General features: G+C 43.2%; 1 protein-coding gene across 2 annotated transcripts; it reads left to right on the plus strand.

Moving 5' to 3' along the window:
• The first annotated feature begins 1,958 nt into the window (after positions 1–1,958).
• On the plus strand, positions 1,959–17,159 carry pdcd6ip (programmed cell death 6 interacting protein). 2 transcript variants are annotated; one of them, XM_079288707.1, is made up of 18 exons: positions 1,959–2,246; positions 4,535–4,589; positions 4,673–4,742; positions 5,491–5,618; positions 9,394–9,547; positions 10,175–10,275; positions 11,146–11,277; positions 11,423–11,645; positions 12,048–12,171; positions 12,259–12,436; positions 13,345–13,456; positions 13,613–13,782; positions 14,222–14,470; positions 14,686–14,820; positions 15,003–15,097; positions 15,360–15,477; positions 15,584–15,774; positions 16,042–17,159. In XM_079288707.1, the coding sequence occupies exons 1-18, from the start codon at positions 2,041–2,043 to the stop codon at positions 16,265–16,267; spliced, it is 2,667 nt and encodes an 888-aa protein (XP_079144833.1). In that variant the 5' UTR covers positions 1,959–2,040; the 3' UTR covers positions 16,268–17,159. The 2 variants fall into 2 exon arrangements, with proteins under 2 accessions (XP_079144833.1, XP_079144834.1); XM_079288708.1 differs by having other exon boundaries at positions 11,161–11,277.
• The last annotated feature ends 9,754 nt before the right edge of the window (positions 17,160–26,913 follow it).

Raw genomic sequence — 26,913 nt, forward strand, 5'->3', positions numbered from 1 at the left:
AAACAGTGGCGGCTGGTCAATAGAGGGCCATGGGGCATGACCCTACCATGAGCCACAACAAAAAAAAAAAATTATAATTATCATAAATTATACAAATTGTCAATATTTGTGTTTTTGAACTGTGGAATGTACCCAGTAATGTGTGTAAAATATATCTGCGCAAAATATATGATTTTCCTGCTCGTGCTCTCTGTCTGTGTGCACGACACTCTGAGAACGCGCAGCTTGGGGGGCCTAATCCTTTTGGCCCAAAAGAGACGGGTCTATGAAGCAGTTTAGCCAATTGCTGATTCAAGATATAAATGAGTGACATACTGAGAACTCTGTCAAGCTACATATTATGCAAAGTGAACATCTTTTCTTGTACATAGTTGTCCTCAGTCTCATCTGCTTAACTTGGTTATGGAGGCATCAACATATATATGTTAAATTAACAGTGAAAACTCATCATAGCTTAATTTAACATCAGTATTCATAATTACACTTCATGTTTACTTCTCCTGACCTTTACCTCCTATAACAAGGTCCATAGGGGCATCTCAAGAAATAAACATGTTATATTATATTATATAAGTGTTATTTACTGATTGTTTTCGTGTTGGAATACATGTTAAATATTTAACTGCCAAGTAATAATGCGTGTTTGACACTTACATTTTTTTTTGCATTAAATCATACTGGGATGTTTGCTGAAATTGATAGGATGGCCCTACCTACCTACCTAGTCTCTTTTTAAGAACGACATGGAGGGCTGCTGTGTTGACATGTAGCCCCACTGTGGGCTAACGTTACATGCACCTGAGGCATGACCTTAGCTAAGGTTAGCTACACATGTATGACACAATTTAAAACAAATCCCATGTTGTTCTTAAAAAGAGACTCCACGACACTAACAACATGAGAACAAAGTGAAGTGCTGCTATATTTTAAATAATTTTGACAAAACAGAGCAGTCAACTTACCTCCATGTCACCGTAACCTCCCGTCCGTGTTTATTACAATTACAAACCCTTTGACAAACCCTTTGACAACACACAGGAGATCTCCATTTAACTTTATCTCCATTTAACCAATTGGCTGCTGATTTAGGTGTGTCCTTTTCATGGGAGTGAAAACACTAAATAGGCTACATAAAAACTAAATGGTCTGAAACATTGATGACATTTTTAAATATAACCTAATTTAAGCACAGTTCTTACAAAAGATAAGCAGGATGAAATAACATATGATTGTAGTAAGCTCATTTAAAAAAAAAATGATGTAACAATTGTATGGTTTATATTATATATTATGTCTATATTCATACATTTATGAAGTTGATGATTATGTGTAAAATTGTGAACACGTTGGGCCTCTATAGGAGAGTGTTGTGGTCTATATATACTATTATTATATGTTATATGGTGTATAATACTTAAGTATTTGTGTTTCTACCCTCGCAGCACACCAGGGCCCATGTAATATTGTGGCACAGGAGTATTGTTCACATTACACAAAGATGGAGATGAAAGGGGGGTTTACAGGCCCGACAGGTTGTTTTTGCACATGGAGCCCTTTAGGTTAAAACGTTAAAACGTCCACGGTGTTCAGTCGTGGAAATACAAGACTGTCACTAAATCACCAACATGGTGAAATCATTCACAAGACTATAACTCCGTTACACTGTGGTTGGTTAAAAAATCTTTGCACTACTGTTTAGTTAGTTCATTTAATATTATTCTATTTCATTGTATATATTGTGCATTTTTATACTCAATATGTTTCATGTTTACTATGTTACTTTGATTGCTTACCTGTATCATAATGCTGCTGTTGTCTGTCTGTCTGTGAGCAGATGAGTAGCTCTTCTCTCGCTCTGGTCCACTTCTCATTAAAACGCTACTGAGTCTGCGCAGTGCGCCTGTCTGTTCCCCATGACGTAATTGGACGTCGCCTGTCAGAAACCAGGAAGTGGGTCGCTCGCTCGCTGTTGTTTGTGTTCGTTGGTCGCTCGCTTATCGTCTGTTTTTCTGATTCAACAAATCGCTTTTACGGGCCGAAATGGCGACGTTTATTTCAGTCCCGTTAAAGAAGTCCTCCGAGGTGGATCTGGTGAAACCACTTTCTAAATTTATAACCGCTACATACCCAGCGGGCGAGGAGCAGGGGGAGTACATCCGAGCTGTGGACGAGCTGAACAAGCTCCGCAAGAATGCGCTGGGAAGGCCTCTGGACAAGCACGAGAGCTCCCTGGAGATCCTGCTCAGGTAGAAAGTTCTGCTTTTATAACGTGACTGAATTAGCTACCGTGTTATATGACCACTCAGAGCAACCTTCTTACCTGTCGCAGGTGAGTTAGCCCAGTTATTGCCGCACCCTAATGTGTTAGCTTTGAGTTGCTAACCTGGGAGCTAGAGTTAGTCACGCTAATTTGCTAGAGGGGCATTTCTCAACATAATAACTGACTCGTATGATATTTAATTCCAAGTTTACGTCTTTAACTGAACGGTCAGATACCTGCTAAATTAAATTAGCTAGGTTAGCCGAGCTAGTTGTGATTTAAGCTTTGGTTTATTTATTGAAGTGACTTCAAGTAAAGTTAAACTCTCTAAACTATTAGCTTTGTAATTAGCTTCACCGTTCAACATAAACTTTATTGGCCCCCAAGGTAAAACACAGAGCACAGACAGACTCAAACATAATAAAATGCTGAAATATATTTATATAAAACCAACCACAAAAGCTCAAATACAACTGTACGTCAGTGACAGCATAAAGCAACCATCTTCACCTGACAATGTTTATTTGGAAGATTGATCATCAGCTGACTCCTATTGTTCCTGAGTTTGTGTTACAAAGGTGACTAATAATAACTTGTGACTTCCCCAGAAGATCACTAGCCAACAAATCCATTCATACATAAGCCCATTCAAACTCATGGGCACATTTCTATATATATTTACAGGAGCTTTGTATCTACACAGCATCAGGGAGAAAGAGTAAGCACAGCTCTCCTGTCAGCTGTCACATTCAGGCCTAGAGGCCTTCAGTCCACTGGTAGCATAGGACATATATACACTTAGTCTAAAGAGCAGAAGAGTGTCACAGTGGTAACTACTTTGCATGAGGGAACTGTGACAGAAAAAGGTTTTGTTTGTTCCTTTGTGTCCCGTGCTCCATTTACTGTGCATGGCTGTTGTTGACGCTTGTCTTGCTCTTATACAATTACCAGTTTACAGACTTATAACATATTAATGATTGAGCACTAATGCAGAATCCCACAGAGGACGAAGTTAGCCTGCTCCTTATCCGTCATATCATGTATGATAACCAATCCACTAATAAAAACTCATAGGTGACAAACAGACTTTGCCTTTGTTCTCCATGACTCATCAGTTATTTAATGCACAGGGTTTGCCCACATTACGTCAGCCAGGTGTGCACTTGCAGAGTGGCCAGTTTATTCTTCTCACGTTGCCCTTTCATGAAAAATGATCCCAATACAGATCCTACATTCAGGGAAAATACATAACTGGTGTCAGATCTATAACCTCAGTTGAGGCGTAAACATTTGTGTTTGGAGACAAATTGTTGGATATGTGCGTCCCTGGTTTATGTCTACAGTTTGTAAAGAAAGTATTTCAGAGAAATATTGACAAAAATGATCTGTACTGACTGAAGAGGAAAGATCCTCACATGATCCTAAAGATTAGCCCATTGTTTTAATCGAAATAACTAACTCGCTAACTAGAATGTACAGTGATATTGTGTCATGCTTTGTGTGTCAGCTGTGGGTTTGTAGATACAGGGTCTTAGTTAGCATGCGTGTCCCTCGCTGACTGCTCCTCGTCTCTCGGCACATGTCGTCCGTCCGCCATGTGCCAGGTCGCCGGGGCGACGCACTCTATCCTTTTCAAAGCTATTGTGTCACCGTGGTAACGATTGTTTTGTCCAGGTTTTTTTCCGTTAGTTAACCGGTCGGCACACCTCGTCTCAGCTTTCCTCTCTCTCTCTGTGTGTGTGTGTGCGTGTGGCCTCTTGTATCTGAATGAGAAACTAAAAGATAACAAACTAAATGTTTGTTTTATGTAGAAATACAAAGTATTCCGGCCTTTTTCTTGGCCCTGGGTTAAGCCGGCTGAATGAAGTGTTAACAGGGTTTCCCTCACTGGCCCTTCTGCATGTTGTCATTTCTAATAATAGACTATTTACATCACATGCACACTGATAAAACAAAGAGCTGAGGACCACTGACTGTGTGTTGGTGTGCGTTTGTCTGTGTGCGTGCTGTAGTGTGTTTGTCTGTCCTCGTATTTTTTTTCCTGACTCATTGTCAAGTGTCTCTAAAATGGCAGAGCTTCCTCAGACCTCAGAGCTGCTGTTGTGTAATAATAGTTACTCCTCTTTAAACTAGTTTCATATTTACTGTTGATCTCCTTTAATGAAACGTCAAGTTCAAAGATAATTATAAAAATGATGACTTATCTGAAAACAATCAGAGCAGGTATGTTTGGGTGTAGACGGTGCTGAAGAAAGCTTTTCTTTCTCTCTCCAGATACTACGACCAACTGTGTGCGGTGGAGCCCAAGTTTCCCTTCTCTGAGAACCAGGTAACTGATCGGACGGCACGCGATGGTTAGACTTATGTTCCCAAACATAAGAACTTGAACACAAAGCGTCTCTGTTTCCACAGCTCTGCCTAACCTTCACATGGAAGGATGCCTTTGATAAAGGATCGCTGTTCGGGGGCTCGGTCAAGCTCGGTAAGTGCAACCTCAAGTGCATTTGTGTACGTGGGAGAATATCTGTGCATGCTGCATTTTAAGAAAAGGGTTAAAGCCAATGTAGGATTTTAGCTTCAATGGTGCGAATCTGTCATCTTATCTCTTACTATCTGTTGCTATTGGTCTATCTCTCACACACACACAACCAATAAGAACCAAAGCTTTCTCAAATACATTTGTTTTATTTTGCATCCAGAAACGGGCCTGATAAGATGCCTTTTAGGAGTTGAGTAAAACTTTCCCTCTGAAGAATGTGTGTAAGAGACGGAAAGACATTTTGTCAAGGTGCTAACGGCAATAAATGCACAAAAGGAGCAATAATGAGAGAGAAAATAAGGTTCCTCTTCTTAAGACTGCTCTTTGTTGAGTTCATTCTTCACTTTTCTTCTGCTCACGCTTGAATCTTTTGTCCTCTGTGGTGCATTGTGGGAGCTCATGACTGGGATTTGTTGTTCTTTTCTCTCCAGTGTACTTTGGGGTGAGAAAACTGTAGAATGAAGCATTAGAAAGTGTTTGTCGAAGAAAATGCCGACCCCACACAAACTGTAAGCAGTCGATATCAGACTCGGTACTCGAGGGATGAAAGATAGATGTCACTTTCCCCCTCTGTCACCACTTCTTAGCTGTGCGATGCTGTGAAAGCATATTATTCTGCAGTTGAAGTTGTCCCTGATAAGAAGCAGAATGCACTCTAACGAAGATTTTGTGGTTTTTTTGTGTGTTGCAGCTTTGGCCAGTGTGGGCTACGAGAAGACATGCGTGTTGTTCAACGCAGCAGCCTTGGCCAGTCAGATCGCCTCGGAGCAGAACCTGGACAACGACGAGGGCCTGAAGACTGCAGCCAAATTCTATCAGGTGGGCAGACCAACACACACAGGGATGCGCTGCAGATAAACTCTGTTGTGGTTCAGATGTCAACTGGAAGCGACTTTTAGGCGTCTGTTCACATTTCCAATATTGTTTATTGTTGTTTTCTCAAGATTTTACCAGCATATTGAATATAAATGATCATTTTATGATTGGTGTAGTTACTGATACAACTGTGCTTTAAGCAAACATAATTTATGCTTTTAACCACATTAAACTTAGCTTTATTAAATGTCAGGTCTCTGTCAGGAAAAACATTTTTAATCAATGATTGTATTGTTCGGCACAAACTGGACATATTGTTTTTAACTGAAACTTGGTTAAATCAAGATAACAGTGCAGCTGTTCTTATTGAATCAACACCTCCCAACTTCAGTTTCATGAGTGAAACAAGAGCGCATAAGAAAGGAGGTGGAGTTGCTGTTTTATTTAATGATTCTCTTCAATGCAAGCAGATGTCCTATGGTCATTTTAGTTCTTTTGAAAATGTGGCTCTAAATTCCACTCAAGCTTTATTCCTAAACATTTACAGACCGCCTAAATACTGTGCGACCTTCTTTGATGAGTTTACTGAACTGCTGTCTGTAATCTGTATTGATTTTGACTGTGTTGTTATTGTTGGTGACTTTAATATCCATGTTGATAATCTCCAGGACAGAGAGTCCATAGAACTATGTGGTGTCCTTGATAACTATGATCTGACTCAGCATGTGACAGGACCCACCCACAACAAGGGGCACACTCTGGACCTAATCATCACCAAAGGTGTAAACATTTCCAAGGTTGCTGTGACTGATGTTGCACTCTCTGATCATTTCTGTGTTTTCTTTGAGAGTGCAATCTCCTTGCACACAAATGTCCAAACCAAGGTTGTGACAAAGCGTTACATCTCTGAAAACACCAGTGAACTATTTATTCAGAAGTTCTCCTCCACACCAGCCCTCTCTTGCCTCTCAGTCAATGAGCTTGTAGATGGCTTCAATTTTAAAGTTAAAAATATTATTGATGCCATTGCACCCACTAAAGTGAAGGTTGTCTCGGGTAAGCAAAGATCTCCTTGGAGAAATGCTACGTTGGTCAAAATAGAGAAACGAGAGTGTCGGAAAGCTGAGCGCAGGTGGCGAAAAACGAATCTCCGGGTTCACTGTGACATCTATAAAGAGAGACTTCGCAATTATAATTTGGAACTTAGAAATGCAAGGCAGTCATTCTTCTCTGACATCATAACCAAAAACAAGAACAATACACACGCCTTTTTTGCTACCGTCGATAGGCTAACAAACCCTCCAGTGTTGGTAGCTGCTGAGCTCCAATCCACCTGGGTATGCAATCAATTTGCCTCCTTTTTTACTGACAAAATTCAGAAAATTAGACAAGCAGTCAGTGCCTCCACACCAACCACAGGATATGTGTTGTCCCGATCTCTGAATAACATCCATTCAAATATTTCAAACTGCATGACCACTGATCTCTTACATATTGTAAACACATCCCTTCTCTCAGGTGTCTTCCCACAAGCCCTAAAAACTGCAGTTATTAAACCGCTCCTAAAGAAGGCTAGTTTAGACTCCGCAACGATGAAAAATTATAGGCCAATATCAAACCTCCCATTTTTAAGTAAAATAATTGAAAAAGCGGTTTTCCAACAGCTGACCAACTTCTTGGCCGTAAATAACTGCTTTGATGTTTTCCAGTCAGGCTTTCGACAGCACCACAGTACTGAAACTACTCTTAAGGTTTTCAACGACATCCACTTAAACATAGACAATGGCAGAAGTTCAGTCTTAGTGTTACTGGATCTCAGTGCTGCATTCGACACGGTCGACCATGCCATACTCCTAGAAAGACTAAACATCTGGGTGGGACTCTCTGGCACAGCACTTAACTGGTTTGAATCCTACTTGAAGGACCGAGAATACTTTGTGTCTGTAGCTGATTACACATCAGAGCTGCCTAAAATGACATGTGGTGTTCCCCAAGGTTCAATACTGGGGCCTCTTCTGTTCAACATCTACATGCTTCCACTAGCTCAGATTATGGAAAACAACAAAGTGTGTTATCATAATTATGCAGACGACACACAAATCTACATAACTATGTCACCAAGGGACTATAATCCCATACAAGGGCTGGGTAACTGCATTGAACAAATCAACAACTGGATGTGCCAGAATTTTCTTCAATTAAACAAAGATATGCAGAAGTAATTGTTTTTGGTACCAATGACGAACAATTGAAAATCACCGCTCAGCTTCAGTCACTGATGTTAAAACCCACAAACCAAGCCAGAAATCTAGGTGTAGTTATGGATTCAGACCTCAACCTGAACAGCCATATCAAGACAATTACAAAATCAGCCTACTATCACCTGAAGAATATATCAAGGATTAGAGGACTTATGTCTCAACAGGATTTGGAAAAACTTGTCCATGCATTTATCTTCAGCAGACTGGACTACTGTAACGGTGTGTTTACAGGTCTCTGTAAAAAGTCTGTCAGAAAGCTGCAGCTGATTCAGAACGCTGCAGCTCACTAAGACCAGGAGGGTGGATCACATCACTCCAGTTCTGAGGTCTTTGCACTGGCTTCCTGTCCAACAAATAATTGACTTTAAAATCCTACTGTTGGTTTACAAAGCACTGAATGGTTTAGGGCCAAAATACATCTCTGATCTGCTGCTACCTTATGAACCATCCCGACCCCTCAGGTCGTCTGGGACCGGTCTACTTTCTGTTCCCAGAGTCAGAACTAAACATGGAGAAGCAGCGTTCAGTTTTTCTGCTCCACATATCTGGAACAAAGTCCCAGAAAGCTTCAGGTCTGCTGAGACCCTCAGCTCATTTAAATCAAGATTGAAGACTTTTCTGTTTGCTGCTGCCTTTAATTGAACCACATTCAATTCATATATTTAATATAATTTCCTGCATTTCTGCATTTTACTACTGTATTTTATTTCTTACACTGTTCTTAATTGCTGTTCAATCTCCTTTTCTTTTGCCTTATGTTTTGATGCTTTTAATGGTTTTAAAAGGACTGCACAATATATCGCCATTTCCTCCGGACCGAGTTTGTGCAAGGCGTACACTATAAAACGCAGATCGGCAGAGATCTTTTCCAGACGTGGTTTGTGTGCGAGTAATTGCAGAATTGCGGCAGTGTATGGTTGATTGCGTGCAGCGTAATGTCTCAGGGAGACATCGATTATTGTTTCAATGTATGTTTTAAATCTCCTTTACTTTTGCCTTTATGCTTTTAATGGTTTCATGTGAAGCACTTTGAATTACCTTGTTGTTGAAATGTGCTATACAAATAAACTTGCCTTGCCTATGTACAAAGCATTAACTTTTTGTTGCAAACCCTTCATACAAAGAAACATGTATTTGTAAAGAGGACTCTGGAGAGATGGGAGAGAACTTTTGAACAGTGATGTTTATAAAGACAAGTCAAACCATTAGCATTCATTTTAGGTAAACTGTCAGTAATACAACCATTAATTCTACCTTCATGTGAATTAATTCAAGTGAATTTCACGGTCCAGAGATTTTTCGTCAAATTGGCAACATGCAAATTCTTTCCTCTTCTGTAAACTTTGACATGTTTGACAGATCAAAATTAAACTCCATACTTGTAACCCAGATGTGAGGTTTTCCAGATTTATCTGCTGTTTTTACGATCGCCAGTATCTGCAGTGGTGTCTCACCCGTCTCTCCTCTCACTCACTCTCTCTCTCTCTCTCGCTCTCTTTATCTGTCTCACTACCCAGCTGGCTAGCGGAGCGTTCGGTCACATCAAGGACACAGTGCTGACAGCGCTGAACAGGGAGCCCACCATGGACATCTCCCCCGAGACTGTGGGGACCCTGAAGCTCATCATGCTGGCCCAGGCCCAAGAGGTCTTCTTCCTCAAAGCCACCTCAGGTACCAAAGGACACACACACACACTGTCTTCACTGAGAGACTCTTGCATCATAAACTCCTGGAGAGACTTTCAAGCCTTTTCAGTGTATCGTGATTTATCTCTGTTGCTGTCGTGTCGATACTCAGAAGAAGAGAAACAAACGTCCAGTTTAATTCCCTGGTTTTAGAAGTGTATCATAGACGTGAACCACTTGTTAGTCTTTTGCTTGAAAATGTGTCTAACAAGTTTATGGAAACTGGTATCACAAATCTGCCTGTCTCTGAATAAATGGCATCTTTAATATTACACATTTGTTTTGCCTTACGGTTTATGTAGAACGACGGCAGTAGGCAGTTTTGAACGTCTGTCCCAGTTCTGCCTCCAGAGCTGCTTATTACAGTTTCTAAACACAATTTTGAAAGTTCCATCCTAAATTGAAACTCCCATTTTCTGCTGAGGTGGTGAGTTGCTGTTGAATAGTTTTTATATTCTGTAAAATGTAAGAGCGATTTCATCAGGCTGGTGTAGAAGCTGCAGAGCGTTCTGAATTAAGATATCAGTTAACAGATGCTCTGATCAGCGTGTCTTATCTTGAGTGTGTTTTTGTTTGATATGTCCTCTTTAACAGTGGCTTGTTCACCCAATAGATAGGATGAAAGACGCTGTCATTGCAAAGCTGGCCAATCAGGCGGCAGATTTCTACGGCGAAGCCTGCAAGCAGTGCCAGTACAAAGACAACCTGCCCAAGGTATGTGAGGGACGCACCTGTAGGACAGCCAGGTGTTCGGTGTGGTGAAGATGCACACAGTTTGGATTCTTAGTTTGGTTTGGCGTGTGTATTGTCTGATTGTGCTTTTTGTTTTGTATGTGTGTATTTCTGAATAATAGGCTTTAAGATTGTTCAGGACTGTCTAAAATGCAACTTCTCTCTGTTCTCATTGGTCCATTTCCATCCTGGATGTACTTGATTGGTTGGTTACTACTAATCTGCAGTTTGACTTGTTTTCATTCTGATTGGTTTCTTACCATCTAATCATGGGACTCTGAAGTACTTACGATCTGCCTCAAACACACACAAACACACTACCTCAGGTTCACACTACAGACACAATATTTTGAGGTTAATCAAATCAGAGTTAAGTGAACAGCAGGAAATGTGTAACTTGCACCAGCTGTTCGTAAGTTCAGAATTAGCTTTGTTATGAGTTTCTACATGTGTGGATATCAGAGCACACACACACACACACACACACACACACACACACACACACACACACGACTGTGGGACGGTTGATAAAGGTGTAGCAGCTTTTGATGAAAGATGAAACACTCATGGCCTGTTCTGTTTTCTCTCCGGTTGTCTTCCTTTCTTTCTGCATCCCTCGTCGTGGTGGCGGCGGCATTGGGTGTGTATGTGTGTGTGTGTGTGCGCTTGTGCTGTGTTTGCACACCTCTGACTGCTTGTGCCCGTTTGTGATTGGCTTTCGTGATGCAATTTGTGATTTGACCTCGCTGGTGTGCATCTGCCGTGTTGTGGTTTGCGTTGCCGTTGTGCATGTGCGTATATATCTGTTTTTCGTGCCTGCGTGTTGCCCTGTGGTTGCCTCTCCCTGGTCAGTATTTTTATTTTCAGGAAGTGCTGTCGGTGCTGGCGGCCAAGCACACCATCATGCAAGCCAACGCTGAGCTGCACCAGAGCATGGTGTCCAAGCAGAAGAAGCGCTTCGGAGAGGAGATCGCTCGCCTACAGGTGCACAGCTTTCACATAGATCCCTAGTTCTTATGTCGCCTTCAAAAACGCTGGACGTACATGCCTTGAAGTTTCATCATCCAAAAACTAAAGAAAGCGTATTCATGGAGCGCTTTTGATCATCACCGTCTGTTCGTCCCTCCAGCGCTCAGCGGAGTTGGTGAAGACGGTGGCGTCTGGTTACGACGAATACGTGAGCGTCAAGGATCTGAGTGAGAAGATCAACCGAGCCCTCGTCGCAGCCAAGAAAGACAACGACTTCATCTACCACGACCGCGTGCCCGATGTCAAGGATCTGGAACACATCGGCAAGGCGGCGCTCGTCAAAGCCGCCACCATCACACCTCCACTCAGCCAGAAATTTGCAGGTAAAACACACTCAACACAGTTCCTTCGTTGTAAAGAGTGTTTGACACACTTGTAGACACTGTTATGTCTCTCTGAGTGTAGGAGATAAAACGCTGTGTCAAAGTTTAAAGGAATAGTTTGACAGATGCCTAGTCAGATCTCTCTTTTTTAAGAAGTTTTAACTTAACATTATATCGTGCTGAGAATTTCTGAAGCAAACTCCCATTGAAAGACATTACATGTAAGATAGAAGCGTCACTCTTTAGCTTGATCTCATCCAAACTCCAAAGAATATGATCCCACACTTATTGTTTAGGGACTGGATGACTCCAGATGGGACCTTGACCACAACAGACTCTCTGTCTGGCTGATTTTTATTGTTTGTTTTCAACCAGTTGTTTATGTTGTTCTTATCTCTCCAGACTTGTTTGAGAAGATGGTCCCCATGGTGGTGCAGCAGTCCATGAGCACCTACACGCAGAGGAAGGCTGAGACTGTGAACAGACTGGTGGTAACCATGAGGGAGGCCACCAATCTCTGCAATGGGTACGCTCTCCTGAAAAGAGGACGGTGCACAAGTCGATGTTTGTGGAGACCTTAATAACTAACAGGTTCTTTGTAACTGTCCGTCAGGGTTTTGGCGTCCCTAAACCTGCCGGCGGCTCTGGAGGACCTGTCGGGAGATTCTATCCCACAATCCATCGCTGAGAAGGCCCGAGCCGTCGTGCAGCTGGGAGGACTGCAGAGCATTGAGCAGCTAATCAGAGACCTGCCTGAGCTTCTGACCCGCAACAGAGAGATCCTGGATGAGGTCCGACACACTGAATTATTGATATGCAACTGCACTTTGCAGATCACATAACCAGTGTTCTACCCGTATCCACCAATTTATTCAAAAAGTAAAGCAGGCACTTTTAGAACTACAACAGCTTGTTATTCATGTGGCTTTGCTTTCCTGACAAAGAAGCATATGAATGAAATGCTGTTTAGCACCACTGCCAGAAGAGCACATGAATGCTAAAAACTCATAATCGTCCCCAATAGCGCAAATCCCAAATCAGTATCCTCACTGAAATCAAATCCACTGATCTCTGGGCCAAGTACGCTCTGTCCTCCAGCTTCAGCCAACCAATTTATTCTTTTTTTAGGAAATCTTGCTGACAGACGAATAAACAGACGGGAGTAAAAACCTAAAACACACAAACCGCTTCCAAGTTTGTTGGCAGAGTTGTAAAGTCCAAACCCATAATGTCCCAATTTCCCCCTAAAAGTAGTCTGTTGTGTTGACAACGAGCCATCACCATGAAGTACAGTTCTACTGGCCAAGAAGTAGACTTCATATTATTTACTAGCATTGCTGTTATCACACATGAAAGTAGTGCCGACAAGATCAACTGAACAAACACAGGAAATGCTCTTCATTCTTATATGTCTGTACATTTAATATTTTGGAATGTTGGTCAGACAGATGAGCAGTTTAAAGACAATTCTTGAACTCTCTAGTGACTGAAATTTTATAGAAAACATGATTTGTTGATAAATCAATTGTTAGTTGGTGCCAATGAAAAGGCTGCGTAAATATACTCAAAAATATTTACACATGGCCCAAAAAACTACAAACTGAATAATAAAGGTGTAATTATCTGAGGTGTGTGTGTGTGTGTGTGTGTGTGTGTTGTTAAAGCACTCTGTATGTTTGTGTGTTGTGTTCGTCTTCAGGCTCTGAAGATGCTGAACGACGAAGAGACGACAGACAACGAGCTGAGAACCAAGTTCAACCAGCGCTGGAACAGAACCCCCTCTGGAGACCTCTACAAGCCCCTTCGCACAGGTACACACACACACACACACACACACACACACACACGCACACTGAAAACATGTGCTTCTTGTTGTTCATGAAGTTTGTCTCCATGTCATCCACTGTTGACAGTTGCAATACCCTCTTCCTCCTTCTCTCTAACACTCCCTCCCTCCTCTCTGCCAGAGGGAGCTAACTTCAGCAACATCTTGGACAAGGCCGTGCAAGCGGACCAGGTGGTGAGGGACCGCTACACCGCCCACTGTGACATGATCGCCCTGCTGTGTAAGCCAGAGAACGAGCTCAACGCTGCCATCCCCTCCGCCAACCCGACCAAGACCCTGCAGGGCAGCGAGGTCTGTCAGCTCGCCCTGCCCTTTGTTTGTTTGTTTTAAGCCAGATGATGTCAAGCGTTTCATTGTTGCCGTTCGTTTTTGTGTCACCTCGTACTAAGGAATCTTGTGTTCCACATAAACATAGAAACACCCGGTGGACTTCATGGCCCTGTCCCTCCTCCCCACAGTAGCTCCATTTTTCATTTTGTTTGCTGACTTTGCGTTGTGTGTCTCGGGGGAACTTTAAAAAACTAAGCAAGCAGAACTGGGAAAGCACAAGGCAGAAGTGCTAGAAGTCTCTCCACAGCAACACTGTATTCATGTCAAAGTGGAGAAACTACAGTATGTTGCAGTCATCATCAGGGCGAGAGGTCAGAGTAGAGCACTGAAAGTGATGAAGACGTCGAGATGTACGTGCATGTCCGATCCACCTTCGTTCACCGTGCCCCTCTACTCCCAGGTCGTGAACGTGCTGCGCTCCCAGCTCGCCCAGCTGGACGAGATGAAGAAGGAGAGGGAGACCCTGGAGGGAGAGATCAAGTCTGTGACCTTTGACATGTCCACCAGCTTCCTGACGGCGCTCTCCCAGGATGGGACCATCAATGAGGAGCAGCTGTCACTCTCCCAGCTCGACCAGCTGTACGGCGCCTACAACCAGCGGGTACAGACCACCCTCCGCTCGCAGGAAGAGCTGCTGGGACAAATTCAGGTATACAAACACAGACAAAGATAATGATGGAGCCGTTAATGAGACCATTTCTTTATCAGGTTTCTACCCTCTGCTAGCTTAAAGAGTGAGCTTATTATGACATTTGACCTGCTCGTGAAGTACCGCAAACAAATGGTAGTCTGCTGTTCTTCAATATACTTTCGTTCTGAAAGGTGTTTGCAGCTGATCCCCTCAATCTTTGATCTCCTTTCCAGACGTCCCACCAGGAGTTCAGCAGTCTGAAGCAGTCCAACACGGAAGCCAACCAGAGGGAGGAGGTCCTGAAGAAGCTGGCTTCAGCCCATGACAGCTACGTTGAGATCAGCAACAACCTGCGCGAAGGCACCAAGGTACTCGCTCAGCACAACACACCGGCACACGCCTGCCTCTTCAAGGATGCACTGTGCTGCAGTAATGCGTATCCTGTCGGAGATGTTCTACTTTTATTTGTTGGGGGGGTTGTTGTTTTTTTTTAGAGTCACGGTGGTTTGCAGGCCAGGTGATTTATGTTTGTCCTCTTTTGTTTCCTCAGTTCTACAACGACTTGACAGAAATCCTGCTTAAGTTCCAGAACAAATGCAGCGACATCGTTTTTGCTCGCAAGACAGAGCGGGATGAACTACTTAAGTATGTACTTTTCTGTTTTTTGTGTATTTTATTGGTGTGTGGCAGTTATACCAGCTGGCCAGGGAGTTATGGTAGGCCTCTCACCAGTATATATATATATATATATATATATATATATCTGTTTCTAGTTTGATTTAAGATTTTAACACTCTAGGCCAATTCCAGAATTAGTTTCAAGGTGTTGCAGTAAACGAAGGAGAGCTGATGAATGCATGAATATGAAGGAAACATTGCAGCACAGTCACTGTTTGTGTCGTTTCAGGGACCTGCAGCAGAGCATCGCCCGAGAGCCCAGCGCTCCGTCCTTCAACATTCCTGCCTATCAGACCAGCCCCGCTGCCCCCGCTGGTGGCCCAACCCCTGCTCCCAGGACCGTCTTTGTAAGCAGCAAACAAACAAACACAAATGTTCAATACCCTTGCAGCAGATGTCAGGCTGACGGTTAAATATTGATCCGTCGTCTTTCTCTCCACTTGCTGGACCCAGCAACCTCAACAACCCCAGGCGAAGCCCCAGCCCCCAGCCAGGCCTCCTCCACCGAGCGTCATCCCTCAAGCAGCCTCCACCCCTCCCATCAATGCACCACCAATGGGCCCTCCCAACAGCAACCAACCACCTATGGCCCCACCATCCCAGGCCCAGGGACCACCTTACCAAACCTACCAAGGCTACGCAGGGTGAGTTTCCAATCACAGCATCCAGATGTCTGAGCACAAATTGACCCTCATAACTATGTTTATGTCAGGATAGAGTGAACATGATTTTATGCTGCTTCTAGCTCCTTCTTGTAGTTACAAGCAGGTTTCTTTCATCCAATCTAAGTCAATTGACCCCTTGCACTAAAAACGTACGTCTCTGTATTGTTGGACTATTCGTTTAACGTATGATATTTGGTGGAACATCACGCTGACGTTTTGTTTTCCTCTGTTGTGATGCCCATGCAGGTGCTACCAGATGCCTGGCTACAATCCCTATGCTTACGGACAGTACAACATGCCCAATATGCCCAATATGCCCAACATGCCCAATATGCCCAACATGCCCTACATGGGCTATCAGCAGACTCCAGGACAGCAGGGAGGCTACCCAGCAGCCCCTCCTCCTGGACAGCCCTACCCTGGCTACCCCCAGCAACCCCCTCAGCAGCAGCCCTACTACCCTCAGCAATAACTCCCCTCTCCTTCCTCTCATTCTTTATCTCACCAGTTAACACCAAATTAAAAAAATAGCCCCTGCAATAACACGTCATCTCCGTTCGCTCCCCTCTCCCGTTTAGTTCTCTCTCAATAACAGCAGCTATAGAAACCCGAGTGAGGCGACCTCAGAGCTGCTGTGCACTTCTCTCTAAAACCCTTTATTATGTCGACACGTTCGCATTTTGACCCCGCCCCCTTTCTTTCTACCCTAGCTCATGTTTTCTGGGTTCTGACTGCACTTTTCCTAAACTATCTCAACTTTCATCGATGCACTAACTCCCTCTTTTGCCCGTAAGGTTTTTTTGTTTTTATTTTTTACGTACTCATTTTTCAATGGTTTTCGTTGATTTGTTTAATTTAATCCCAAACTGGTTTCCATTGTCTGCTGTACAACACGCATGGAGGCGCACAGAATCCGAGGATGGCTCTTCGTTTCCTGGTTTGGGTGTATGTGATGGGTGGGCGGATGGGTGGTCATTGCTAGTCATGCCACTGATGGGAGGGCACAGCCACCCCCCCCCCCCCCCCCCCCCCGCACACACATACTCAATCAACCCCCAGGGATTCTATATCAACTATATTCCTATTTTTGTAATGAATACTGATGCCTCGCTGATGTATAAACCTATAAAAATTAATGGCCTGTAGGTTTTCTAATGTAAATGATGACTGTTGAGAGTTCTGCTCTTTTATTTTTTATTTTTTTTCCTGCTCTTTTCTCTCTCACCCAGGGATTGAGGGATTGTTGGTATATTTCTGTGTTACAATCAGACGCTATACACATGGGAGAAATGGCTCTATTATATAAATATATGTATAAATAAGACTCTGTATGTGGTTAACTGATAAACACTCTGTGTGCTGCACTCTCATGCTCTTTGTTTATTTTTATTCCTCAGCGCTAATGTGATTTAAAAAAAAAACATCACCTGCCTTTACAGTGTCTGTCTTTACACGTCGGATGTCTTAACTGTGGAGATTTGTCAAAGCAGCCAGAAGAGGGCAGTCCTGTCGCTCACAGAGGGAGCAGCAGCTGAGCAGCAGCTGAGCAGCAGCTGAGCTACCGTTCACCTGCCATTGTCTCTCCCTTTTCAGCCAATTGGGCAGTGAGTTGTGCCATCCCACGAATCGGACGCCTTTTGACCTCCCGAGCGTTGGGATCAGATCCCATTTAGATGACATGCAAATTACGTTCCAGTGAGGTCGTGATCTCATCCAATCATATATATATTTCCCCGCAGGTGATTTTCTCCACAGGCAGATTTCATCCCCAGATATTTATTCAGTGTCGGGAGACGCTAATGCTTTCACATATCTCGTGTGTGTGTGTGTGTGTGTGTGTGTGTGTGTGTGTGTGTGTGTGTGTGGCAGATGGCAACGCAGTGTGATGTCTGGAAGGATGCATGGAGATGTTGGCAGAGAGCTGCTGGTCCCCTGCCTGCATCCATCACTCCACGTCTCTCCATTTTCCCCTCTATTCTTTCCGTCTAATCTGTCTCCTCGAGTTCCTATCTGCTCAACAAAACCACCATATTTCACTTCCCTGTTCTCCCAGCGCGCTCTCCCATCCTTTGTTTTCCTTCCTATTAGATTCTCTTCATTAGATGTTCCTTTGCTTCTAAGCCTTTTTCTGTATGCCACCTGTTTTTGTTTTTTTATATCCTCAGCTGCTCTCTCCATTTATTCCCCCTCTCCCCTGGCTCGTTTGCTTACCATTCGTCTGTCCGTTGCAGCCCAAGCCGCAAATGGTTGGCAGTGACTTGTCTTCACTGGTCAGTATCTCTCGGCTCATAAACGTCTCATAACATCACGACGTCATTCTCCAGTGTGTTTGAGAGTGAAACTCGCAAGGAAGGAGACGCACTTTTAATCAGATCTAACAGTTCACATCTCCTACTGGAGGTGACAACAACACGTACACACAGCCGTGTTCCTCTTTATCTATCCATACAGCATGCCGTTGCTGCCAAACGCCAATTGTAGCTCTGGACGTGTTTATCAAAGGTGTCTCTGCGTCTCAGGCGCTTAATTTTAACAAGACGCTCTCCACAAGAGGAGTGTCATATTTTAATTGGTCTAAAACAGAATAAAGGCAGCGAACAGAGCACTACGGTGACAGGTATTAATTACCTTCTGCCTAATGGCTCCCAAACTCGGCACACTATTCTTACTCCCCCACTCTCTCATCCCTGTTCTCTCCTCCTCACCATGTGTTTGTCAGTTATAGAGCTGAATTTAGGGTTTTCTTTGGCTATGATGTTGATGATTACATAAAAGCACTCTATTAAGGAAGCATATTCTCAAATACAGTGATTCACTGGTAAGATGAATGCTGCAGGGGCTACTTCTACATTTGCCAGACGGTAAATGGAAATATTGTGAAGTAAGTTTGCTCAATTGATTTAAAAATATAAATTGTTTCAAATACTTTACACTTACGCGGTACAAAAATGTGTTGCAATTGCGTTTGAAAACGAGCGTTAGTTGGCGAGGAACTCTAAACAGTTAGCGTTAGCTAAAAGTAAGGAACAATGGGCAAATAACTAACGTTAACTAAAAATAAACGAACAATCCGTTCATATAACTTTTCAAGATAAATGGTTTTAATAGTCGGCGAACAGAAAAGTATGCATGTTTAAAATTGCTAACGTAACTAAAAATAGAGAATCCGTTCAACTAAAGTTAGCCATTTAAAAGTAATGGATACATGTTTGAAAGAGTTACCTAATTAGCTAGTTAACTAGCTATGACAATGAATAAACCGTTGGGATATGTATTCAAAAGCAATGGGGCATGTTGAATAGTTGTAATAAATTACAGTAATTACTGTTGGCTGCTGACTAAACAGCTGGAATTGTTAACGTTAGCTCAAAGTACGGATACATGGTTGCGATAGTTAGCTCTCGCCAAAAGTAATTTTAATGTATAAACTGTTCAGATATTTAATATTTTAAAGTAGTGGGTAAAGATAAATGGTTGGCATGGTTAACCTAAGCTGCTAGTATGGCTCAATGATCTAATAATTAAAAATGGTAATCCTTAAGATTTCAGTCCTGATTGATTTAGATTTTCTATTTGAGTGAGTTGAGTGAAGTACTATTGAGTAGCTATGACAAAAAATGCATACCAACCTTACTTAACATTGGCAGTTATTTTGTAGAAAAGAAAAACAATCCACTTTCAGTCCTTTAATTGATTTAAATATCATCCAGTTTAAAATCAACTGAATTAAACATGACGGGTAATGTCAATGAGAAGGTACTTCATTTCATCGCTGAGCAGGCAGACAAAAAGCACCTGTTTGAAATGAATGTATTGTACGATGTTTGTAAGTGAAAACAACGATCGTTTAATCCTTCTTTGGTGCAGAAAAGTGTGCAGATGCTCTCGCTGTCTTTCTGCTTTTTGTCTCTCTTAAAGTGCACCGTGAAGTAAAAAATGTGAGAATCTTTTCTTTTTTTTAAACTAGGAATGACATAGTGCTGAAATCTCATTTATGGTGTTAATTTGAGCCGTGCCAGTATCCGTGCATGTGCGTTGGCTGATAATTTTGCCTCAACGGAACAGCTCTCTGGCCCTGGTATGTGAGGCTTTTTTTTTCCTCCATAGAAGCGAGATGCCTGAAATAGCTCTGATTGACAGGTATAGAGACTCAGTTACTATAACAACTTCTCTCTCTCTCTCTCTCTCTCTCTCTCTCTCTCTCTCTCTCTCTCTCTCTCTCCTCTTCTCTTCTCTTCTCTTCTCTTCTCTTTTCCTTTTCCTTTACCAGCTCTCCCTTTTACCCACTCAACCCCTCACTATGTGGGTGTGGAGGGAAGAGATTATGAAAAAGAACTCGACTGCAATATTCCTTCACACAGGGATGTTTGTGTTGCAGGATATAGAGGCCTGGCACTAGCTATTGGATCTAACCTGTGTGGGTGAGGGTCGGCGAGAGTGGGAAGATGAAACATGCTTATACAACACGGGCAAATAAGCCTTTTATATTATTTTTGTGTTTCCTTTTTTGGTGCTTGTTCCTCTGTCAGGTTGAGCAGCTCTGCTTGTATAATCAAGTCAGTCCAGACCGCGCTGTGTTCCTTCATGCGTGCGTAGGTGTCTTTGCATGCGTGTACGCACTCGTGTCAGCAAGCGGCACAGTGAGGCCACCCGATATGATGAGTGAATTTCAAGCACGATAGAATCTAGTGGGACTGACACCAGAGAGCACGGAGCGGCAGAGAGAAAGTGTGTGAGTTTGTTTGTGTGTGTGTGTGTGTGTGTGTGTATGCTGCTGGGAAGAAGACGGACGTCATTGCTGCCACCTGCTTTACTGGGACAAAGGCCAGACACATACACGCACTCTTGCATATGCAGACAGCCGAACAGAGGTCAAAGCAATCTCTTAACATAGCATTGATGATATGCTTTACTTAACCTTCTTTTCTGCTCGAATTATCTCAGGCCCCTCCAGCCGCTGCTGTCAGAGTGCACTTCTCCTCCTCCTCCCCCTTGTCCCTGCCTCTCCTCTCATCTCCCCCGTCTCTGAGTCATCAAACAGGGCGAGAGGTCTGAGGAAAAACAAGCTGCCAGAGTTGGACATGCCATAACATAACAATGCAGCACCTGTCAGGGTGTGTGTTTGTGTGTGTGTACCTGTGTGAGTACATGTGCATGCAGCTGTCTCAGAGTGCCTGTCATTAGGAGAAAGGAAGGAACATTTCCAAGTCTTACTGTAAATACAAAGGCACAGAGACCGTGTGTGTGTGTGTGTGTGTGTGTGTGTGTGTGTGTGTGTGTGTGTGTGTGTGTGTGTGTGTGTGTGTGTGTGTGTGTGTGTGTGTGTGTGTGTGTGTGTGTGTGTGTGTGTGTGTGTGTGTGTGTGTGTGCGCGCTCACCACTGTGGCTTTCTCTAGAAGTTGCTCTGCCGCTCTATTGATTGCTTGTCTCGCTTTGTGGCGGGAAATGAGATGGCGGGTCTCGACACCTGTGTGACCCAGACGCATGAGAGCTCCTCTCATGATCTGAGCTCGGCTGCCTTGTGGGCCGCAACCGGCTCCTCACTTGGCTCAGGCCTGATCAATAGCGCACCCATCATCAGCACCATCGCACCACACTGAGGACAGTAACTCCCCCCTGTGTGTGTTTCAGATCAAATCATGAGACCTGTTAGTGGTCTCTACTCCAAGTAGACAATTTAAAAAATTGAGCTGTGCATCAGGTTGCGTAACTGCTTTGATGTTGATCTACTTGATGCTGCAAACTGACCAGTGCTCCTCTTATCTGTGTTTTTGATGTAAACTTGTGCAGATGCCGTCAGCTTGGTGGTAATTTGAGGGCATTTCTTTACCGTTCACACAGAGAGGGGTGATAATTCAGAATTAATTAGGCTACCATACACAGGGGGAAGGCACAGCCCATAATAAGACATTTAAAACAGGATGGGATCTGGTATCCAAGTGCAGGGTATCCATAGAGACCGTTGCTATGGCGGAGAGAAATCTCACCTCATTAGGAACAAATATAAATAGCCTCGCGACTCAGCTTATGGTCATGATGCTCACGGCTGAGAGAACAGGCTCAGAGGCTTCCAGGTCAACAATGCAGAATGACAGTAAGATGCAGAGAACGAGGGAGTGATACATGTAGGAAATGATTTAAGGTAATGAGTTGGAAGGAAGGAAGGAGGGAAGAAATGAAGGTTTGGCTGGAGGGAGGGGAACAGATTGAGTTCCAGAGGATGGAGGAGGATATATGTGTGGGAAAGAAAGGAGCAGAAGATGGATGAGGGAGAGATTCACTGTTGTCTGATGGAAATCTCAACCTGTTTGTTTTGATACCTGAACTAAATGTGAATAGGGAGCTTCATGAACCCAAGTTTTTAGTAATAAATGCAAGATCAAGATAAAATCCCCAAATAGAAGTGCAAAAAAAGCACGATAATGGAACAAGTATAATGAGATGGTGTGAATGACTTGTGGAATTAGGGCTGCTATCTTTTTTTTTCTCCCCCTCCTCTCCAAGAACTGACTTTTGCAGAACCGGCGTTTTCTTTTCCCCCAGCAACCGACATAATGAGGGGACAGAAGAGAGGAGAGGACGGCAGGAGTTGTGGGAGGAAAGATGGGAGAGGGGGCTGCGAGAGAGGTTGACAGCCAAGTGGAGAGGAGACAGATGGGCGCAAAGAGAAAACTTGAGATATCCGCCACTGATTGCATCAACAGGTCTGAGCCCCTCCAGGTATATGCTGCAATGCACCAGTATTACTACAGTATTGACTCATCCCATTGTTGGACGACCGGAGGGCCTGCATGGACTTTATCGGTCTCACTGCTTCTTGCTTCCTGTGTTTTACTTTCTCTTTCTCTTCCTTTGTAGCCCGCTGGTTCTCATCAGTGTGTGTGTGTGTGTGTGTGTGTGTGTGTGTGTGTGTGTGTGTGTGTGTGTGTGTGTGTGTGTGTGTGTGTGTGTGTGTGTGTGTGTGTGTGTGTGTGTGTGTGTGTGTGTGTGTGTGTGTGTGTGTGTGTGTGTGTGTGTGTGTGTGTGTGTGTGTGTGTGTGTGTGCGTGCGCGCGCGCGTGTGTGTGTGAGGCAGCACCTAAGATTATGTGTTTCTTTGACATTTAGTCATCAAATGACAGCTGAAAGTCTGGTTAGTGACATAAGACCGAAGGCGCTGTGTGTACTCCTGTTCAAACGTGCACATCTTATTATTCCTGACATGAGAAATATTTTAGTTTTTTCGGTCAGCAGTCATAATTATTGGGAACACAACGGAAACTTCCTCATCTCCCCTTTTCCTCATTAATTGCATTTAAACTGCTGAAATGTAGCCCTTTTAGATAGGAGCTTATAATAAATAAGTCACACAACACAGTCAGGGATCCATTTGCAGTTTGAATGCCCTCACATCAGTGGCCGCTGCGTAGCCTTTGCAAATTATTCCAGCAAACCGGTCAATTAAAGGCAGAAAAAGCAGAGCGACTCCCTCCTCTCAATGCAAATAAACCTTAAAAGCTTGTGCGGCTTTCTGTTCTTCAAAGCTAAATGGTTTTTTTCTGCCTTTGTTGTGAACAGTGTGTTTTCAACTCGGGAACAAAGGTGTCTGCGACTGAGAGATGAAAACTGCGACAAACTGATGAAGACGGTGCAGAGTTCAGACGCACGTTTGTGTGGGCTGTCTAATTGAGGAGCTTGTTTGATTTCTCTCCCCTCTGCGTTTCTCGCTCTGAAAAACCTGCCAAACTCGCAAGCAGCGCAAAACAACATGCACAGACGGATTGGGAGAGAGAAAAAAGAGTGGAGATGGAAAAAGACGGCGTTTAGGAAGAAAATGAGGGAGTTTACGCCCACCGCCTAAAGAGATGAGAAGACAGGCAGAGGAGGGGAGAATGTGGAGGAAGCAGTGTGTGAGTGCCAGAGGCTCATCAGCCTGTCAAACATCCGTTATAGACCACACACCCACACAGCCATCGCACTGCTGAGGTCTATCACTTAACAGGTGCACTTCTTTCACCTTCACAGTCACTTTCTTATAGACACCATAATGCACAGTTGTATCCTTGTCCACAGAGCACAAACCCATATTGGATGATTTCCATGCAGCGGGAGGTGATCCACAGTGAGTCACTCATTGATCAGAAAATCAAACCAGTCAGGAGGATTCTTCATACCGATTCTTCCTTCACCCCGCTCCTGAGCTCCTAACTGGTTTAGCTCTGCGCTGGCACAAATCTGTGTGCGCACTCTCAGCCCAACCCACGTTTGAACCCATATTGTTCCTCACTGTGCTCATCGTTTTGTAATTCTGACTGCTGACGCACTGCATCTAAATTCATCATCCACTTTCCCGAGGGGGTTACATCAGGGCTTTGTACGGTTTTAGTTTTTTTTTACCTCATGTATACCCCCAAATATGGGTATACAGTTTAGACCTCAGCAGCCCCATCAAATGAGGTTATTTGTGTCTGTTGTGGTTGAGAAATTAAGCATCAGATTTTTACCGAGGATAGTGGACCCTCATAAAATCTGTGAGTCCTTCTTAAAGGGGTTCATCCTATATCCTGGACCCCTATCATTGTGATCTGTACTGCTATATTTGTACTCCGTCTCCAACCCTACAGTGTCTTCATCAACAATTTCAGCAGTTTTAGATTCATTTGGAAGCACATTTTTCGTTTATGATGCAAAACAGCGGTGACATCTGCCCACATCCAATAAGAACTGTGATGTCTGTTACTAATGTAAACACTGTTGTTATGCAGATTTGTGACTCTGGGAAGATGATACACTATTTTAAGACCTTTTCAGAGGATCGTGCACGAACTGTTTAGCGTATAAAACACGCTGTAGGGATATTACCAATAGTGATAGTACTCTAAAATCCATTAAATGTAAATTACCATGATTTTGTATTCATTTTTTAATCATTACAGAGTAATAGGTTTTCTGACAAAAGCACTAATGATGCTTTATTTCATAGGGATTCAAAATTTCTTTCATAAATAATACATAATGAAATATTTTACATAATAAAACAGAAATGTGACTAGATTATATTTAGCGTATTGCACACAGTGGGCCTCATGCAATAAGTGATATGTGGACAAGTTTCCTATTGTTGTTATTCATATCCATGATTTGGTTCTTATTTTGATATTACACATTGATTTCTGGGATTCATCAATAAACCAATTTACAAGTGGTCAAGAGCACTCTTGCCACGATGAGGAAAACACATCTTGTTTGTACAGTCCACAAACTGTTCAATGCAAGGAAACAGTCCCTGATCGTCACTGCTGAAGTTCTTCTGACGGCCTTTTTTGTGTCATCGCTCCAGTTCTTGTACATGTGGTTGGTATGTTCACATGGCACAACACCTGCCCACATGGATAGTGTTTAGGGGCGTCGCCTATGCCAATAACAAACAATAAACAAACACACGCCTCAAATTTATGATCAAGTGGGATTCATCAGTCAGCACACTTGTGTGAGACTTAGATGGTTAAGAATGTTTGGTGCATCTGGAGTTGACTTCTCTTATTTTCTCTTAACTGACAATTTCGGAGAATGTTGCTGCATGAGGCCCAGTACCAGTACAACAAAATGCATGTTAGCATCTAACACTATATATAACTATACCATGTACAGTATGAATAGAAATCAGTAAATAGCCTGCACTGTAATATGAATCTAATGTGTAACTTGCACAGGGCGGTTCCAGTTAAATACAGCTCGTAAAATATAGATAACGTGCAAATAAAGAAAGCACTGAGCCTGAGTGAAATGTAGAGTATCTTTATTAGGACCATATTTTCAAACTTCTATGTGTGTTACTGTTTATATATTATCCTTATGATTTGGACAGTGTGCAGCATTTGAATCAGGAAGCCTCCACTCAGCAGGTTTACCTCATTTGAATAGAGAAGCTGGAAGTCTGTTGCCCAACATCAGGGAGACCATTACTCTTATCCTGAGCCATAGTTCACATGAAAACAAAATCATGAGAATTATGTATTCTTAATTAGGATTAATGTCACCTAAAAGAAAGGCTGCGCTGCTGCGTCTCACTGCGGTTCAGAAGCAAAGGAGGAGGTCTATTTGTCTGTTTCTTGTCTGTGGCTGTCTAGTCACCCGGCCACATGCTCCATCACAGTTTAAATATTCATAGCCCCACCTCTGAATATTCATGAGGCCCCTATTACTATTCATGAGCGTAACTTGTTGAGGTGTCACTCGATCTTTTGTACACACATGCACACACAGACATTTACACACACTGATCAGAGGAGAGAGTTGTGTCTACATGGGCAGATTCATGAGCGGTGGTGTGAGTTACTTTGGACCTGTGATGTCATGGTAAATAAAAATGTTGGCCTTCTGTTAGCAATCAAGCAACATCCATAAAACTAGTAACTATCTAGCAACCAAGTAAAGCAATCACATTTGGCTTTCTTGCCGAGAGTTAAATGAGAAACATGTTTGTATGACATTAGAAGTTAGTACAGGCCGCTGGTTGGCTTAGCTTTGACTGGAAATTCGGGAAACAGCGAGCCTGGCTCGCCTGTAAGCACCTCTAAAGCTGACTCATTAACATATTATATGTTATTCATTTCTAATCTGTACAATCTTGTGAATCTTCACTTGTGCCAGGCAACAGGTTTACCCTTCATGGCCTTCCTAAGAGGAGGAGGGCCACTCTACTCCCAGTTCCAGTAAGGTCTTTAAACAGACATCCTTGCTCTTCAATGAGGCTCTGGAACTGATGTAACAGTATGGCACACACACACGCACGCACACACACACACACACACACACACACACACACACAGAGTCAGCTGTGCAATTCCTAATGAGTCGTGTTTATGTAACAAGCCACAACAGTAGCGGGTATGACTGTGCCACTCGCAACGGGAAATGAGCGCCACTGAGTCTCTGTCCTGTGTACACACATGCCAACCATAGCGCCAGAACTAGCAGACAGCAGGTGTGTGTGCGTGTGTGTGTGTGTGTGTGTGCGTGCGTGTGTGTGTGTGTGTGTGTGTACTGGTGTCTTTCTTTCATAGGCCAATCTGTAGGACAGATTTTAGATTATATGCACACCAGTTGTCTGTGGACGACTCCAGTTTGATTTAGCTAT

The sequence above is a fragment of the Melanostigma gelatinosum genome, assembly GCF_949748355.1.
Source record: "Melanostigma gelatinosum genome assembly, chromosome: 17".
Lineage (NCBI taxonomy): Eukaryota > Metazoa > Chordata > Actinopteri > Perciformes > Zoarcidae > Melanostigma > Melanostigma gelatinosum.

What these genes read in the sequence shown, in the direction of transcription:
- pdcd6ip (XM_079288707.1), top strand. Translation starts at nt 2,041, where the DNA reads ATGGCGACGTTTATTTCAGTCCCGTTAAAGAAGTCCTCCGAGGTGGAT. An exon ending in CTTCCTCAAAGCCACCTCAG is followed by an intron (nt 9,548 to 10,174) that starts GTACCAAAGGAC and finishes TTCACCCAATAG; the next exon opens with ATAGGATGAAAGACGCTGTC. An exon ending in ACTCAGCCAGAAATTTGCAG is followed by an intron (nt 11,646 to 12,047) that starts GTAAAACACACT and finishes TTATCTCTCCAG; the next exon opens with ACTTGTTTGAGAAGATGGTC.